This window comes from Aedes aegypti, chromosome 1 (assembly GCF_002204515.2).
Source record: "Aedes aegypti strain LVP_AGWG chromosome 1, AaegL5.0 Primary Assembly, whole genome shotgun sequence".
NCBI lineage: Eukaryota > Metazoa > Arthropoda > Insecta > Diptera > Culicidae > Aedes > Aedes aegypti.
Genome location: NC_035107.1, coordinates 49392186 through 49411598, shown reverse-complemented (window position 1 = coordinate 49411598; position 19413 = coordinate 49392186). Strand labels below are relative to the sequence as shown.

The 19413-nt window shown below is 37.6% G+C and overlaps 1 protein-coding gene across 1 annotated transcript in view; it reads left to right on the top strand.

The window, feature by feature from the left end:
- LOC5569480 (neuronal acetylcholine receptor subunit alpha-7) overlaps nucleotides 1-19413 on the top strand; it is a 716979-nt gene that overhangs the window by 597121 nt on the left and 100445 nt on the right. The window contains exons 6-7 of the mRNA XM_021846964.1: nucleotides 16684-16759; nucleotides 17479-17673. Coding sequence (XP_021702656.1) covers nucleotides 16684-16759; nucleotides 17479-17673 — 271 coding nt within the window. The remainder of the gene's footprint in view (nucleotides 1-16683; nucleotides 16760-17478; nucleotides 17674-19413) is intronic.

Below are 19413 nucleotides of genomic sequence, written 5' to 3'. Positions count from 1 at the left end.
ATCCTGACCACTTAGAAAGATGGCGTCTTCGGCAAAGTTATTCAGTAGCTCAAGGACTATCATTATTCTGGCCAAGAGATTCGAGATTTGGCCACCAGGCGGCGCTAGTGAGCGTAGAATTTTTGTTTTGCGAATATTTCAGGATCCTGACCACTTAGAAAGATGGCGTCTTCGGCAAAGTTATTCATTAGCTCAAGGACTATCATTATTCTGTCCAAGAGGTTCGAGATTTGGCCACCATGCGGCGCTAGTGAGCGTAGAATTTTTGTTTTGCGGATATCTCAGGATCCTGACCACTTAGAAAGATGGCGTCTTCGGCAAAGTTATTCAGTAGCTCAAGGACTATCATTATTCTGGCCAAGAGATTCGAGATTTGGCCAGCAGGCGGCGCTAGGGAGCGTAGAATTTTTGTTTTGCGGATATCTCAGGATCCTGACCACTTAGAAAGATGGCGTCTTCGGCAAAGTTATTCAGTAGCTCAAGGACTATCATTATTCTGGCCAAGAGATCCGAGATTTGGCCACCAGGCGGCGCTAGTGAGCGCAAAAAATTTTGTTTTGCGGATAGTTGTTCAGAAGCTCAAGCGCTATCATTATAAAAGCTATGCGATTCAAAATTTTGCCTCCTGGCGGCGCTAGTGAGCATGAAACTTTTGTTTTGCGGGACCGTGACTACATAGACATGGCGTCTTGGGCAAGGTTGAGCTTCTCAGCAAGTTTATCGAAGACGCCATCTTTCTAGGTAGTCAGGATCCTGATATATCCGCAAAACAAAAGTTTCATGCTCACTTGTGCCGCCTGGTGGCCAAATTTAGAATCTCATAGCTTTTATAATGATAGTCTTTGAGCTAATGAACAACTTTGCCGAATGCGCCATCTTTCTGAGTGGCCAGGATTCTGATATATCCGCAAAACAAAAGTTTGATGCCCACTAGCACCACCTAGTGGTAGAATTCCACAATTCAGTGATGGTGGTGCTATCCCTTGAACTACTGAACAATTTTGCTGAACATCATGATCCTCTATTTTGAATACTTTGTTAGATATTGGTCATTTATAAAAACGGTCGTTAATCTGAATTTCGGTCGTTAAAAAGTGGTCGTAAAACGAACCGTCGGTAAAAAACGGTCGTAAAAAGAGGTTGGACTGTAATACCATTCATTCTCTCGGTAATAACTTGGTGATAGAGCGTTCAAGGGCAGCAACCTTTACAGACCAAAACCATATCGAGCCATTCAGCTTGTCAGTGAATAGTTCAATCCACGGTGAAATTCTTGACATTAAAAAAAATGAAAACAACTATGCAAGTACCATCGTTGGGGGTGAGATTTGGCTAAAAATGCGTAAGTTCTCATTTATTTTTAAATAACTTTCGCAATTTGACTTGATATGTTCGGTTAAATATGAGAATACGTTGCAAATGCTGTACAAATAATTTAAATCTGATTATTTTCAATCATTTGAAAATTGGCCCAAACTCACCCCTTCGAGAAAGTGACATTGGGCCAAACAAACTACACTCAGGAAAACGAACTTTCGATAAACATAGGAACCCCATATGAAAATTCGCCACAAGAAATTGGATTGAAATTCATAAATTTACGTCATGGAACCGACATTTGAAAACAAAAATAGTTTTCGCGGCAACCTGGAATCGAATCAAGGACCTTGCTTAGTTTTGTAACAAAAACTACCCAAAACATGATTTTTTAAAGAAAAAATCGAATTTCTTTGGATTATTTAAGTTTTTTTGCCGAATATTACATGTTTCATATAAAACCTATGTTTCTAAAGCATTTTGTTTGAATTAAAAGTTGAATAGTGTATTTTTTCAACATGTGCAAATATATCATTGTTTCAAAATTATTTAAAAAATGTTGCCAAGTCCTTTTCAAAGGTTTAACAAATAAGGAAAATCAGTTTCAGCTTTAAGAATATTGTTTAACTGATAAAAATTAAAATGTTGAATAACTTGGCCAAAACAGTAAAATGCGATGTATGCAAAGTTTGAACACAATTTAATAAGCTTCAAAACCATGCAAAAAGATTTGGAATCGGTTGAGTATTCATGAAGTTATGGTCAAACAAAGATATTTTTTCAGTAAAATAAAAAAAATTGGAGTAAACTACTTTTTATTGAAACTAGTTTTGATTTTACACAAATTTGATGTTCTACAAAGTTTTCAAAAAAATAATTTTAAGGTAATGGTGCTGAAATTACCGAAGTTATGGTGACTTCACTAAAGGCCATTTTTTATAACTTGAAAATTCACCTCCAAGACGCTCCTCTAAATTTGAATATTTTTGGCTCAAACTTCGAGGTTTCTCTGCTAATATGATTCAAATTCAGAAGAGTACACGAATTTTTGGTTTTGAGAACTTTTGAAAAATAAGCCGCACCCTAAATAGACTGTAGCGCATGTGCGAGTAGCAAATAGGAGCAAGCATGTAACTCATTCAAACGCAACTCTGAAATTCGTTCCGTGGATTTTTCTTGCAGAGCACAATATTATGAATCAATTAATCATGACGTCACGCTGCAACTTCTAGGTTGGATTCGCACCTGCTGCAAGTTTATTACCATGACATGGCAATTTTTAAAGCCGAAATGCTGCCATAGTGAGATTGAATACAAAATTTATTCGATAAAATAAATGAAAATGAAATTAGGCAGTGTTCATTTATGACATAACGTTAAAATGTACAATTTTCGACCATTTCCCCTCCGCAACGGTCTTTGCATGAAAAAAAAAATTGTGTTTGAGCCGCAACGTTTGAGCCTACTCCCCCTAAAGCATTACGTAATATGTGGACGGCGCCTTAGTCTGTATAAATTTAGTGGCGTTGTGTATTCAATTTGAATCTCCGCTATTTTATTTCTAACTGCAATTCTTTTCTCAGTGTAGTCTGTATTTTTCTGCATTGGCCCTTTCAACGAGTAGAACATAATGAGTGACGTTTTGTCAACAAATACGAAATGTTACCAATACATAAACTAGTTTTTGCGCAGTTTTGGATTGCCGAAGTGAACATTTTTGTTGCCGACAATAGTAATTGCATTGCCGATAAAAGAACAAGTGCCTCGTGACTTTGATGAGAAAAAATAGAAGATTAAGAGAACAAAATAGTGTTTTATGTATAACAATCAATAAACGAAGAGTGCTCAAGTGTAGTTCAGGTGTCTCCTGCTAATTGTTGTGCTCCATTGTTGCGTAAAATTGCCTTCTTAAAAGTTCAGCTGCTTAGGCTGCCGACAATACGTAAGTTCCCCTAAGTGGCAGCAAAACACGAAACCGAACAAGAGTGTGACCACACACACCGCACAAATCCTCTTCTCCCTGGGCGGAAGGTAATGAGAAATGAGCTCTTTCTGCCTGGCAGAGAAAGCCAATATTTAAGAGCCAGAGAAGTAGCTTGTGGTTTTTCTCGGAATCTATAACTATCTTCTCCCCCCCCCCCAATGGACTGGCCAACAATGAACCTAACTGTGCGTGTAGGTGGCTTAGCCGCAGCCTTCGGTGTAACCCGAGTAAAAATTTTCTATTAATTTAAAAGTTGAACCTATTTAAACATCAAAAATCCTTAAATCGGAGTCTTCCTTAGCCGAGTTGTTAGAGTCCTCGGCTACAAAGCAACGCCATGCCGAAGGTGTCACGAAAAACGAATGCGAAAATGGCAACTTTGGCAAAGAAAGCTCTCAGTTAATAACTGTGGAAGTGCTCATAAGAACGCTAAGCTGAGTAGCCGGCTCTGTCCCAGTGAGGACGTGATACCAAAAAAAAGAATAAGAAGAAATCCTTAAATCCTATAGTGTAGAATAGAGTTATATTTATCCATCAATGAAACCATCTAATAATAGTACCATAAGTTCTATTTTTTATTGTAAAAATAAATATATTGTACCGAAAAGCTACTTTTTATCAGGGCATCATCTTTGCACCAAGGGGAAGCAAATTAATCTTCTCCGATGCTTGGACGGCAGCCAGCTGGGATTCCGGGTTTGATTTTATTGATGTTCGGACCTCTCTTCCTAATCGGTGCCATGTATCGAGTAGTGGATAGCTAGCTACAATGTCGAACCTCTCCACCACGCGGTTGGGCAGAGATTAAGCGTTTTGTAATCGGTTGAATCAATTTACACTCCCACTGCGGCACGCCGGTCATATCGAGGATCGGCGGATTATCACCCGGACCACAAACATACAAACAAATGCACACATACACTTATGTATGTGTGTCGGTTGGGTGGCTGACTGGCAGAAATGTGCTCTATATACGCATCATTGGTGTAATTTACGACCTCAGTTCTACACTTTTTTTGCTTCGAATCATCACACAGTGGCTCATGGCCGGACATAATCTCAAAAGTTGAAGTTCTTTAAATGGCCTGTTAACATTTATTATAGATTAATGTACTATGTGATGTCTCCCTAAAATTTGCTCAGTAATTTAGAAATGAATTTTGTTCTAAGTTTTTCCAAGAATTTCTCCAGATACACATCAAATTTCTTTCGTGTTCTGTTTCATAACTGCACTCGGAAGTATTCCAGCGTGAATTTCAAGAATACTCTTAAGAACTGTTCATAAATCATTTGAATAGATGATTTAAGAATTCTCACCAAAATTCATCAAAGTTTATTCTTCATTAGTATATTTGCTCGGAAGCTTTTCCTGGCATGTTATTTGAAGTCATCAAAAGTTTTTTGAGAAAATACTTTCACCATTTGTTCCATAGTGACTTACAGAACTTCTTGTGAGCATATCTACTGTCATTCTGTCAAACTTATACAAACAATTACTACAGAAAACTTCTTTCAGCATTAAAATAATATTCTCCAAACCGTGTGAAAGTTTCTTATGTCTATTTAAAAAGGTTATCGATCATTATTGTTTTCAATCGAGTTTTTGTCCGTCCCCTGTATGAAGACACGTCACTGTGCATGGGTGGCAAGGGGACATCCGAAACGCAAATATTTATTTTATCTGGTAACAGCGTGTGCCATCGATTCGTTCATTCCCATAAACAATCTGGAATGGATGGTACTCATCCGGGAGCGAAGGGACTGTTGGCCAACGAGATTTGGTGGATGCAATTTTTCAACGTTCCGACCCGCTGGAAATTATGCTTTTTCGATTCGGAATTACACAAGCGGAGCAGTGAGATATGATTGGTTTCATCGGCAGGCGCACTTTTAGGTGATTTATTATTTACGACGAATATTTTTTTTTCCTAACAGGTGTTGCCTTCAAAGGGTACCACAATTTAGAATTTGAAATGCGTACCAATAATAGGGCAATAAATAATTCTAGTCAAGCACAGATTATTGAATTTGGAATGGCTATTGCAATTAGGTTATACAATACTCAATATAATATGCATAAAAAAGAGTTATTTCATTTCATTTACGATGTTGTGTACGTACACTAACCGCTTGAATTATGAAATCTATTACTATTAGTACTCCCATTTTAAATGCTACAACACAATTAAAAGTTGATAACTGTACATATTTTAAGACGTATTAAATGTTCGCGAAGCAGATAAATTGTTTTTGTCTCTATTTATATAATATATTATATTATACTAACGAGATTTTTAGCACTAGGCTGGTCCATCTCGCTAATTATTCGTTAAAAATTTTCTACTTCAAAAAACGTTCAGAAAAAAATCATAACGCGTTCGTTAAAATTCCGCTCACAACATCCTAATTGTTCGGAAATTGTCTTCCATTTAGAGCTACTAACACACATTCGTTGCCCGAAGCAACATACAAACGTAATTAACCCAAACGAAGTCTGTCGACTCACTTCCTCACCACCATTCGACAAAAGGATCCAACTAAAGGTGCACCCAGTTTACTGCTTTCCGGAGATAAAAGCAAACACAATTGCCACCAACTAAAACGAAATCATGAGGCTTTAAACAGAACAACACACAGTCTTCTTCGGGTAACTGGGGACTTCTCACCGTCGTCATCTAAGACAACTGCCGCAGTTTCTGCTACCGAAGCTGCTAATGAATCAACATTCTTGCGGCAGCAAGCAATTTTGCTCCGATGATATATACCTTCCTGGAAAGGGCCTTCCGAGAGAGAAAGCACAATATACACGTGCCAAGAAACATCCACATCAAGATGCTTGTTATCATCCCCCGTGTGCGATGCGGCACAAGATGCTATTTCGGGTGATAAATGAGCCCTTGGGAGAGATAGGTGTTTTCAAAATATTTGAACACCAAGAACAATGTGATTCCGGCTAATAAGACATCGTTAAACGAATTTATTCGGATCGTTACCATGCTTGATAAATCAGTTTTCAGATTTTGGATTATTATCCATTTAAAACGTTACGAAAGGGAGGAAATTGTCAAAAAAATTCAATTTTCTTCATGAACTGCAACCTGCTATTACAACCAGCACGAGATAGCTGTTTTGATTATTTTCATTGTAGTAAACTACAATATTTAGTATCTGACAGCACTGTTTAATCAGAATCGGATAAAACTAAAGAATTTGAATATGCTGCAAGATATACTAGGCGAAACGTAAGCAAAGTTGAAGTTGATTCTAAGAGCCATTTATCGTGCTCCGCAAGACATACTATTATTTTTTAAGTTGGCAACATTGATTAAATAGAATGAAGAGAAGCCTAAGAAAGGTAAAGTAGCAGAATTAAATTTTATGTTGGATTGGAGTAATAAGGCCTGCCCAAAGCGTTTTCTATTTGGTTCATATGTCAATAAATATTTGGAAGTTGACAACACTGCTAAAGTAGAAAAAAAAAAAATTGTACTGCGAGGTAGGTGGTTTGCGTCATTTTATGTCCTATTTCTATATAATGATATAGAATTTGACATATACCTAGAAGCACTTCTCAAAAAAATTAATAATATATCTCGAATTTATAGCTGAATATCAAAATTGAATGATCAGTGATCAAAATTGAATGATAAGTGTCCATAATATGAAGAAATTCTTTATTGTTTCTCCAGGAATTTCTTACAATATTTCATTCAAGAATATCTACAGGAGTTCTTAAAGAAATCCTTCCAGTGCCTTTGACTAGATCTGCTGCTGGATTTTCTCCAGGAGTTTCTCTTAGATTCTTGAGAGTTAACGCAAGATAGTTTCGCAACAAGTTCTTCCCGAGATTGCACTTCCACTTTTTCCATAGATTAGGAATTCTAATATATTCAGAAAATCTTTAAAGAAAATTTCCTCTAGACACTTGTCGGGGAATTAATTCAAGTAGTACTCATAAGATCTGCAAGGATTTTTTCCTGAAATTTCTCTGTTGATTTCTCCTAACATTCTTTCAAAAATGACTTCAGTAAATCTGCCTTACGAAATTCTTAATAATTCAGTGTAGATTAATGTAGAGACATCTGTGAAGACCTCTCTGAAGGCCTCTGTGAAGATTTATTAGAAGACTGGCTTAAACTTTCGTTGAAGCTTATGCGAAGACTTCTGTGAAAGCTTGTTCCGATGCTTTTGTAAAGACTTTTTTATTGACCTCTGTGGATGCTTCTGTGTTGATTTTTGTAAAGACTTGAATGAAGTCTTCTGTAAATAATTATATGGAGATATTTGTGAATATGAAACCTTTTGTGAAGCCCAGTGCGAAGACTTCTGTGAAGGTTTCTGTAGAGCTTTCGGTAAAAACCTCTATGAAGACCGCTGTGAACACTTCACCTTAGAAATATGTGAACATCTCATAGGAACTCGCAGTAGAAACTCTATAGAAATCCCTGCACAGGCCGTTGTGGAGATTTTATGGAGATCACTAAAAGAGATTAGAAATCCCTCCTTTATGAGAACTCCTTGGCATAGCTACAAAATTTCGACACCACTTTGTGACGGTGAATTTATATTTTTTTCATGTTCACGTTCTTTCTGATTGTGCCATGTTCCTTTCATTCGCAAAAGCGGGAGAGAGGCAACAAGAGCACTCACTTACTTGTGGCGGGTTGATGCTGATGTTTGCATATTCTAAATATCCTTGCAATTTTCTGTAAATGAGAGAAATTACCACGTTTTAGTATAGGACACTCACTTTCAAGAGCCAACGATTGACACAAGTGGCTTGTCAGAGCGGGCTGTGTGTGGATGATATGTAATGTCACTTGATACGTCTCTCAGTCTCTGTCATTTCTCACACCGTGGAGCCGGAAGCGAATGACGCAGTCGTTCAGTTTCACTTGACATTTGGGCACTGAGATTGAAACTTGTCATTCCTAATTCTGAGGAGAAAAAGTACTGACTAACTTACATCTTGTTCTTTTATTCGAATCTATGACAAAAAGTCGAAAGGATAAAAGGTCTGAGCGAAAAAGAGAAGGGACAAAAGGTCGAAAATCTTTTTTCAAAGAAGTAAAACTTCTCACCATTCAAATCGTTTTCGACCTTTTGTTCTTTCGACTTTTTATCCTTTGACCTTATTTCCTTACATATGTTGTCCCTAAGCCCCGTTATTCACCGAAGAGAGTACCGATGATGTGAAATCGATCATATTACTCACGCCCCTGTTCTAGCAAATGCTTGAAATGGTCTCTTTTTGCACCTAAAATTCATACTTGCGCGCAATATTTAGCCGAGTGTATAGTAGGGTTCTTCTTCTTTCTGGCATTACGTCCCCATTGGGACAGAGCCTGCTTCTCAGTGTCCTTATGAACACTTCCACAATTATTGACTGAGAGCTTACTGTGCCAATGACCATTTTTGCATGCGTATATCGTGTGGCAGGTACGAAGATACTCTATGCCCTGGGAAGTCGAGAAAATTTCCAACCCGAAAAGATCCTCGATCGGTGGGATTCGAACCCACGACCCTCAGCTTGGTCTTGCCTAATAGCTGCGCGTTTACCGCTATAATTTTATAGCCCCTGGTATATTAGGGTGCGGCTTATTTTTCAAAAGTTCTCAAACCCAAAAATTCGTGTGCGTGCTCTAATGGATTCAAATCACATTAAAAGAGATACCTGAAAGTTTGAGCAAAAAATATTAAGATTCAGAGGTGGCGCAAGTTTCTTGAAGGTGAATTTTCAAGTTATAAAATTGATTTTCAGTGAATTTACCATAACTTCGCTAATTTTTGACCAATTTTGGAACTTCCAGAACCATTATCTTCAAAATAAAATTTATAAAAACTTTGTACAACACCAAATTTGTCTAAAATCGAAGCTTAGTTAAAAATAGTTTTTCCTATTTTTCCTCATTTTACTAAACATTTCATCTCATCAACTTCATAAATACTCAATCGATTCCAAATATTTTAACATGTTTTTGAAGCAAATTCAGTTGTTTTTTTTTTACTGTAAATACAACACATTTAAAAAATGGTTTTGACTTAGTTATTCATCGAAAACTACTTAAAAAACCATGGTGTTCTAATGGACAAATCAAATTTCTTTGGATTATTTGAGTTTTTTTGTTGAAATTTCTATTTTTTCTATGTAACTTAAGTTTATAAAGCATCTTGTTTTGATTACAAGTTGAAAAGTGCCTATACTTTTTAACAAGTGCAAACAAATTTTTGTTTCAAAATTCACACGAACTTTCGGTTTTAAGAACTTTTGAAAAATGAGCCGTACCCTAGTGTATAGTTCAGTTGTTCACGCCCTGTTTCCATCGTATTCTGCGAACAACTCTTTAGAGACCATTGAAGAAACCTCTGCTGGAACTGCATTCAAGGATTTTCCGGAGACTTTAAAATTTTTTATAATCTCCCGTGAACCTTACGAGAACAGAAGTCTTCTCGTGAACACTTATGTGAAAGCTGTTTTGGAGACTTCTGTGGAGAATTCATATAAGATCTATGATTAGTTCTGCGAAAACCCACGTGCAGACGCTTGTGCCGACCTGTGAGATGATTTCTGGGGAGCTTTCTAGGAAGACTCTTTTGTAGAGTTCAGTGTAGACTTTGGTGAAGATAGCTATGAAAACCTCTGTAGGAACTTTTAGGAGACTACTGCTAAATTTTCTGCCAAGGCTTCCTCAAAAACTTCTATGATTATTTGTACGAAAACTTTCGTGCAGATTCTTGTGCCGACATCTGAGAAGAATTTTGAAGAGTCTTCTATAAAGACCTCTTTATAAAATTCAGTGTAGACTTCTATAGAGATTACTGTGAAGACCTCTGTAGGACTTTTTTCGCAACTGCTGCTAAAATTTATGTTGAGGCTGTCTTGAAAACTACTGCGAAAACTTTTGCTAAGAATTTTGAAAATGTCCCGTGAATCTTATGAGAAGATTTCTATGAAGTTTCTTGTGAAGATTTCTAGCAGCAAATGCGATAGGACATCTTTGGCGACTACTGCTAAAATTTATGTCGAGGCTTTCACAACTGCGGAAAATTCTGCAAAGATTTTTAACATAATGAAGAACTTATGAGAAAACTTCTGCGATGATTCGTGTGAAGACTTCTTGCGGAGAATTCGTTGAAGATTTCTATGATTATTTCTGTGAAAGCCTTCGTGCAGATCCTTGTGATGACCTCTGGGAAGACTTCTGGGAATCATCTGCGAAGACCCCCAGAGTTTAGTGTAGACTTCTATAGAGATTTCTGAGAAGACTATCTCCCGTGAAACTTATGAGAAGACTTCTGTGAACATTCTTTGGAAGGCATCTGTGACAGTTTTCTGTGGAGAATTTGTTGACGATTTCTATGGTTAGTTTTGCGAAAACCTAAGTGCAGACGCTTTTACCGACATCTGAGAAGACTTCTGGGAAGTCTACTGTGAGAACCCCTTTGTTAAGTTCAGTGTAGACTTCTATATAGATTACTGTGAAGACTTCTGTAGGACTTCTTTGGGGACTTCTGCTAAGATTTCTGTTGAGGCTTTGTTAAAAACTACTGTGGAAAATTTTGTAAATACTTTTTCATAATCACCCATGAATCTCAAGAGAAGACTTCTGTGAAGATTCTTATGAAAGCTTGCGGCAAATTCTTTGGAGACTTCTGTGGAGAGTTTATGGAAGATTTCAATGATTTTTTTTCTGTGAAAACCTTCGTGCAGACCATTGTGCTGACCTCTGAGAAGACTTCTAGGGAATCTTCGGTGAAAACCCCTTTGTAGAGTTCAGTGTAGACTTCTATGTTTATTGCTGTGAAGAACTCTTTAGGACTTTTTTGGGGATTACTGCTAAATTTTCTGTCGAGGCTTTCTTAAAAACTACTGTGGAAACTTCTGCATATACTTTTTCATAATCTACCGTGAACCATATGAAAAGACTTCTGTGCAGATTCTTCTGAAGACTTCTTTGATAACCTTTTGGAAGACTTCTGTGGTCAAATCCTTGAAGATTTCTATGTTTAGTTCTGCGAAAACTTTCGTGCAAATCCTTGTGCCGACCTATGAGAAGACTTCTGGGGAGTCTACTGTGAAGACCCCTTTGTAGAGTCCAGTGTATACTTCTATAGATTTTGCTGCGAAGAACTCCGTAGGACTTCTTTGGCGGCTGCTGCTAAACTTTATTTTGAGGTTTTCTTCAAAAGTACTGTGAAAACTTTCGCTAAGATTTTTTTTTAAGTCTCCCGTGAATCTTATTTGAAGACTTGAATAAAAACAATGAAAATTCTTTTGAAAACTTCTCTGGAAGCTCCGTTGGAGAGTCCTGTGATTTCTTTTTTTAAGATTCCTATGATTTTTCTGTGAAAACCTTCGTGTAGACTTTTTAGCTAACCTCTGAGAAGACTTCTGGGGAATCTACTGTAAAGACCCCTTTGTAGAGTTCATTGTAGACTTCTATGGTGATTACTGAGAAGACCTCTGTAGAACTTCTTCGGGGACTGCTGCTAAAATTTCTGTCTAGGCTTTCACAAAAACTTCTGTGGAAACTTTGAAAAGGCTCTTACTTAATCTTCCATGAAACTTAAGAGAAGACATATGTGAATATTCTTGTGAAGATTTCTGCGGAAGCTTCTTTGGAGACTTCTATGGAGAATGCGTTGAAAAAACCATCGTGCAAACTCTCATGCCGACCTCTGAGAGGACTTCTGAGGAATCTACTGTGAAGACCACTTTAGTGTAGACATCTATGGATATTACTGTGAAGATCTCTGTGCATGCTTCTGTAGGACATCTTTGACGACTACTGTTAAAATTTCTATAGAGGCTTTCACAAAAACTACCGAAAACTTTTGCAAAGACTTCTTTCATAGCCTCCCGTGAAACTTATAATTAGACTTCTGTGATGATTCTTGTGAAGGGCTCTGTGGAAGCTTCTTTGGAGGCTTCTGTGGTGAATTCGTTGACGATATCTATGATTATTTCTGTGAAAATCTTCGTGCTGCAGATTTCTTTAGTGATTTCTATGAAGACCTCTGTCAAGACTTCTGGAGAGACGACGGCAACTCGAGGCTTTAATGGAGACTTCTACAAAGACTTGGTTTATATTGTTAAGTATGAATGCCATAGATTCTCAAATAATACGTAAGTTTTAATCAGTATTCTATCGATTGTTTCAATTATGACACAAACGGTTCATTTAACCCCTCTACTAGCAGCATCATTTTTTTACCACAAAAAATATTGAAATCGCAATGACTTTTCGGTTTCTCTATATTTTTGCAACAGTTTTTCACAAGTTCTAAAAACAGATTCTTTTAGAATCTGTGTCGATTTACATCATTGTTCATCTAAATCCGGAGACATTCCGAAATTCCTTGCGGGATCGATGCGTTGCCATAACCCACGTTAATATCCCAGTCAACATAAATTTTCTGATGTTCGATTATTCACTTTTCGAAACAATACTTTGACAAAAATCTGTTGTGAATAAGTGAAAATAATATTTCAACTGTTTTTGAGTAAATAGCACTTATGTTTTTGGTACAAGTCCGGCCGAAAACATATTTTGGAAACTTCAAAAAACACCATACTGTAATTTTTAGATATTTTGGAGACAACTGAACCGATTTGCATGATTTTTTTCAGAGAAGCTCCTTATTACCTGACAATAGAAAGCCCATGTAATTTTTTTTTTTGAAGACTTGACCAAAAACAAAATGCCGAACAAAGAATATCGAATATCTCTAAAACCAGATGATTGGTTGTTAATACTGACACAAATTATGAAAATGGAAGGGTTTTTGAAAATTTTGTGAGAAAAATGTTAAGAAACATAAAAGAGATCGTGATTTGAATAACTTTTTATAGTAAATGATCCTGCCGGCAGCAATTTCTTCAGGAATTACGTCTAAAATTTATTAAGAAATTTCATTGCCAATATTCATGGTTAGTCCTTTGAACGCTTCTATATTCTTGATTTGACTCTTAAAATTTTAGCTAAGATTCCCTTAGTACGCAAATAAATTGTGCCAAATAGGTTACGCTGTCTTACTTTTTTACGCTTTTCTTGCTTTTTCTCTCACGTTCCATTATTCATTGTCATTCTATGGAGGCCTTTCTGGAATCTTTTGGAAAGACTTCTGTGGAGGCTTCATTGGTGACTTCTGTGAAGACTTTTGCAGGAACTCAAATCTTTTGTGGAGACATCTATGGAGATGTCTACGAAGACTTCAGTAATGTTTTTTGTAGACTCTTGTGGAGTTTTGATAAGAAACTGGCGGCTTCTTTGCAAGTTTCGGTGGAGACTTCTATGAAAACTTATGTTTAGATCTCTGTAGATACTCTTGTGTCAATTCAGAGAAGTCTTATGTGAAAAGTCCTTAAATAATTCCGAGCAGCTTTATGCAGAGAATTCTATGGATATCTCTGCGTAGACATTTGAGTGGACCGTTGTATGGACTTCTGTGTGAAACTTTGTGCAATCCTGAAACTTCATCAGTGACGTCTGAGGAGACTTCTGCTTGAACTCAATTTTTTTTTTTTGCGAGGACATCTTTGAAGACTTCTGCAAAAACTTCTGTAATGTTTTTGTAGACTATTTTGGAATTTTTGGCGACATCTTTGTAATCTTCTATGTAGACTTATAAGAAAACTTATGTTCAGACCTCTGTGAATACCTTTGTGGAGACTCTTGTTTCGATTCTGGGAAGTTTTTTGTGAATAGTCCTGTGAAGAATTCAGTGCAGATTTATGCAGAGAATTTTTTAAGATGTGGATCTCTGTATGACTTCTTTGTGTAATCCTCTATGAAACTTCATCAGTGACTTCTGTGAAAAATTTTGCTGGAACTAAAATCTTTTGCGGAGACATCTATGAAGACTTCTGCGAAAACTTCTTTATTTTTTTGTAGATTTTTGTGGAACTTCAAGTCTATGTAAACTTCTTACTTGTAGAATGCCGAATCTCGGCTAATTTTAACCGAGATCCGCACTGCCGAGTTGCTGGGATCTCAGCAAATAAAAGCCGAGTATCAGTGAATCGTGCTTCGTTGCTAAGCAACCCAACAATTTGTTAGTTGAGTCTCGGTTAAAATCAGGAAACCGAGATTTGCACAGCCGGACCTCTGCTTAGACCTTTAAGGGGATCTCTGTATGGACCTCTGTGTGGAACTTTGTATGATTCTCTCTGAAATTTCATGGGTGACTTCTGTGGAGGCTTCTGCTGGAACTTAAATCTTTTGCGGAGACATCTATGGAGACTTCTGTAATGTTTATGTAGACTTTTTTGATAAGAGACTACTGTGGCGACTCCTTTTAAACTTTTGTTGAGACTTCTATGAAAACTTATATTCAGCCCTCTGTGAATAGCTCTGTGGATACCTTGTGGAGACTCTTGTGTCGATTTTTGGGAAGTATTCTGTGGAAAGTCCTGGGAGAATTCAGTGCAGATTTATTCAGAGAAATTTGTGGAAAACTCTGTGTGGATCTCTGCGTAGACCTTTGAGGGGATATCTGTATGGACCTCTGTATGGACCTCTGTGTGGAACTTTGTGTGATCCTCTCAGGATACTTCTTCGTAAGTTCTTTGCTATACATTCCGACAAAGCCTTCATGAAACTACTGTGACGATTTCTGCAGAAATTTGGTTAAGAAGAAATCTTAGAAAAGACTTCTGCGAAGACTCAGTGTAGAATTTTAAGGATGTTTCCATGGAGACTTCTGTGAGTGTTTTCGAAAAGACTTCTACTAAAACTACTGCCCAGATTATCATGAAGAATTTTCTGGAGACTTCTGCACTGAAGCTTTATGGGACTTTTTATGAACTCTTGTGGTTTTTTATGTGAAGACTTCCGTGGACATTTCTTTCTGGACTTCTGTGGAGACTTCTTCTAACACTTCTGTGAATAATTTTCCGGAAACCTTTGTGTAGGCCCTTGTATGAACCTCAGCGACTTCCCAGAAGGTGCTAAAATGTAACGAAGGGTGAATCTTTGGATTGCTACACGGAGGCTGAATGCATTATTTGTGGGAGTTTTTCTCATGCCAAAGACTTTCGTCTGAAGATTGAAGATTTCAAAAAGCTTCTCGAATTGATATCCAAACTAGTCAATCCTGTTGACTATCTGTTTTAAAAACAGAGCACTTCTTGCGTCATTATAATTCATTCTACATAATGTTTGCGCAAATCTTCCGGCCATAATGTCGGTTGATGTAAGCCATTGTGATAGCTTATACCCACTCAAGCAAGTATTAACTTCTTCAGAGCGAAAAACAACACAACAATTTGCAAGTAGTCAACCGACATAACGACGTCCTCCATGCTCGCTGCTGCTGAAGTGCATCGGAATCTGCCACAGAGCTCATCTTAAAACAGAGAGAAACATTCATAAATTTAATTGCATAACACACCCTCCAAGCTCGGTCGGTTGTTGGCAACGAAGCCCCGTTACAATGATATCTCTTACATTTCCATTAGGAAAATGTACTCTTAGCCTTGCAGGCAGACATCCTCAGTATACACACGACGCTCTCGACACACACGCCATAGAAAACTAGAACACGACAAGAGACATTGGACTGCGAAGTAGCAGCGAACCAACTACCAGCAGCAACAGCAACGCTGCACAGCGCCATCTAGTAGTTCTTCATTTCGTTTAATTTCGTTACATTTTGCATACCCGTCAGGCGCGCACGGCACTCGCTCGCTGCACTGCGTTGCTTGCATAACTCCCAGGCGCCCAGAACCTTCTTGCCACAGTGGTGGATGTGTAATATTTGCATTTGGCAAATAATTTTAATTTCAATCGTTATCTCTCTGTCTCAACACGGACCATCATCGCTGCTGCCTGCCGTCATTGTCGTTCGTCATCGTCTTCGTCATCTTAGGGGCAGGGTTGGTTGCGACCAAATTTCTTAAAAATAGGAACTTAAGAGACCACATGGGAGCTTTTAGACCACCACAAAAACATGAAATAGAAACCAGGGTATACTAAAGGAGAAAATAATTTCTTTGGAGATTCCCTATGACATTACTCCTTGTACTTGTTTGAGGATTTTCCTAGAATTTCATTAGAAATTAATTTGTGGTGTAACACAGCTACGCTACTAAATCACTCATCATCATCATATCACTCATACTCCCAATCTTATTTGAAATTGAAATTTCTGAAATCTGTCTGCAAAACATCCGAAATCAATTCCATCGAGATATTGGAAAAAGTGACTTTAGAGACATTTTTGCTCGAGAAAAAAAAGACTTTAGAAGATATCCATTGAAAAAAGAGACCCACAACCAACCCTGTAAGGGAGACACGACCCGAAAAAAAACCCTAGAAAAACACTTTTAACACACATTCTAACGTTGTACTTTTCTCGGTCTCTCTCTCCCTCCATTATAGCTTGATTTGCAACTACAGGACGAAGCGGGTGGCGATATCAGCAGTTTCATAACGAACGGCGAATGGGAACTGTTGGGTAAGTTGCATCTCCGACAAGAGTTTCATTATTGTTATGATCACTGCATTGAGTTTTATTTCGTGTTATTCTTTTTTTTTGTTGCTTCTCGAGAATAAGACAGTCCTCCGTACAGAAAGAGAGCGCGGAATAATGAATCGCGTTTCCTTCATATTTTTTTTTCTTGAGCAATTTCCGGTTGGACAAGAACGCGCGCGCACTCGAAAGACGACGAAAATTTTTGCTTTGATCAAACGGAACCGGAAAATTTAGAGCCGCACAATAGCGTGGGAAGAAAAATGGGAATTTGTACGGGGAGAACCATTGGAGAAGAATATTTGCTTTTCTTCAGAAGGATAAATGGTGGAAATTGCTGATTCAATATCATTGCTTGCATTTGGTAGCGATCCATAAGATACCCATTAAGTTGAAGATGAATCGATGCCGTGGCTCAAAACTTCAATAGCACAAATCTGGAGAACCTGAAAACCGTTCCTACTGATAAATTGATCGATTTTAGATAGGACATTTTTCCTACTTACAAAAAAGATTTTCGATCTTTTGTTCCTTCTTTTTTCTTCTTCGACTCCTTGTCCTTTCGACCTTTTTTCATAGATTGAGAGCTAAACATATTCTTACATTTCGTTTCCAGTAGATTCATCTGTTCTCATTTCCTTTTTTTACTATCAATCGAAAACCACTTATCCTAACTAATTGTACTGATACCCATCTCATCCCAGGTGTCCCCGGCAAGCGGAACGAGATCTACTACAACTGCTGCCCGGAGCCGTACATCGACATCACCTTCGCCATCCTGATCCGCCGGAAGACGCTGTACTACTTCTTCAACCTGATCGTGCCGTGCGTGCTGATTGCGTCGATGGCCCTGCTCGGGTTCACACTGCCACCGGATTCCGGCGAGAAGCTTTCGCTCGGTAAGTACTTAGATGGGTGCATGGATGGAGACGCATGGTCGTCCATAAATGGGGAAGGGTCAATCTGTGCCTGATACTCAAACGTATGTTGTAATGTAGCGCTCAACCTTCTGTCTATGCCATAAAAAGTTCATCCGCGATTTTTTTTTTATTAAATTAAAATGCTTCATTTTGGATGGGAATTATGAAGAAAGGTTCAGAAAAAGAGAAATTTAGAAACTTTGGACACTTATATTTCAGAAACAGTTCTTCATAACATTATACTGTCTAGAGTAAAGATTTGCAACAGGCCCTGTTGAACAGGGGACGGGTTACTGTCTTACACATTGATTAATTGGGAATTCCACCGCATGGTGACGTTAGCTCAGAAAACATTATTTCCTAACTCTCCTAAACTTTTATGCCGTTCTATAACTGGATCGTATTATTCTATTCGACGAAAATGCTCATTGGCTCAAGGGCTATATATACAGTGTATACACACGTTGTGTATGGGGTATGAAGTATCAAATCAGTACTAAGAACTCACGGATTCGGCCAGTTGTCTGCAGGCCCTGGAGGCAGGAGCATCCAAGCACCCGTGGATTCAAGAGATCGAGGACATAGTATGAAATCAAAATGCAAGGTTCTGTCTGATCCCGGGTCATGCCAGCATTACAGGCAATGATGAATCTGATCGCCTGGCCAACGTTGCAAGACAGCAACCGGCTACCGACACTCCCATCCCCGGCGAAGAGGCATTGAGAGCAACTAAGCAAGCCATACGCTGCCCATAACTGCATATTTGTAACATTCGACAAAAGTAGGCATTGAGTAAATGGAATGGGACTCTGCACTGTTTTGATTTAGTATGGTAGTTTGACGTTTACTGGCCTTGTTGTTTACTAATTTCATGAAGGTGTGAGAGAGAAGGAATGATTTTTGTGCAGAACTCCATACCAAGTGTGCATTTTATGGCAGTACAGTACTGACCCGATTTTGTCAGCCCCCGATTTTGTCTGCCCCCGATTTTGTCTACCTCCGATTTTGTCAGCTTTTTGACCCGATTTTGTCAGCCTATTTAAAATTTGTTAACCCTCTAATACCCAACCCCGCCTTTAGACGGGGTACACTTTGGAATTTTGTGTATTTTTTCGTAGCTCGGAAATCAAAATGATTTTATTTTTGGCATAAACCTTGACTCATAACATGCATATAAGAAAAGTTTTTTATGACTTTTGAAACTTTTTTGTATTTTTTAAAGTTTTTTGAAGAATTGTATTCTTATATAACCTACAAATGCCTGAAGTTCATTTAACGTGTAATATAAAAAATCGTACATTTTATATTTTTCTACGATCAATCTATCTCAAAAGAAGAGCTTTATGGTATTCAAATAATTTCAAAACTGTTTTTCCGTTAATTACACGGAGAATAAAAAAAAGTCCAGAAAAAAATTATATTTTCAAAAGTACCGTGAAAACTTGAATTTTTATTATTACTTACAATCAGTAACTAGAAGAGGCTTCAAGAAAAAATGAATAAAGATAGGGATGCTCAAAAATAAAAATTATAAAAATCAAAAACCAAAATTCATAGATTTGCGAATAAAAATAAATCATTACCCAAAACGTGTTTAAAACGATTTTAGATAACTGAAAATGATATTTAGATCGAAAATAAAAATTTGGGTATTAGAGGGTTAAAAAATTGTTATCGTCATGTTTTACCACGTTTACACTCAAATTGATGATGATGTAT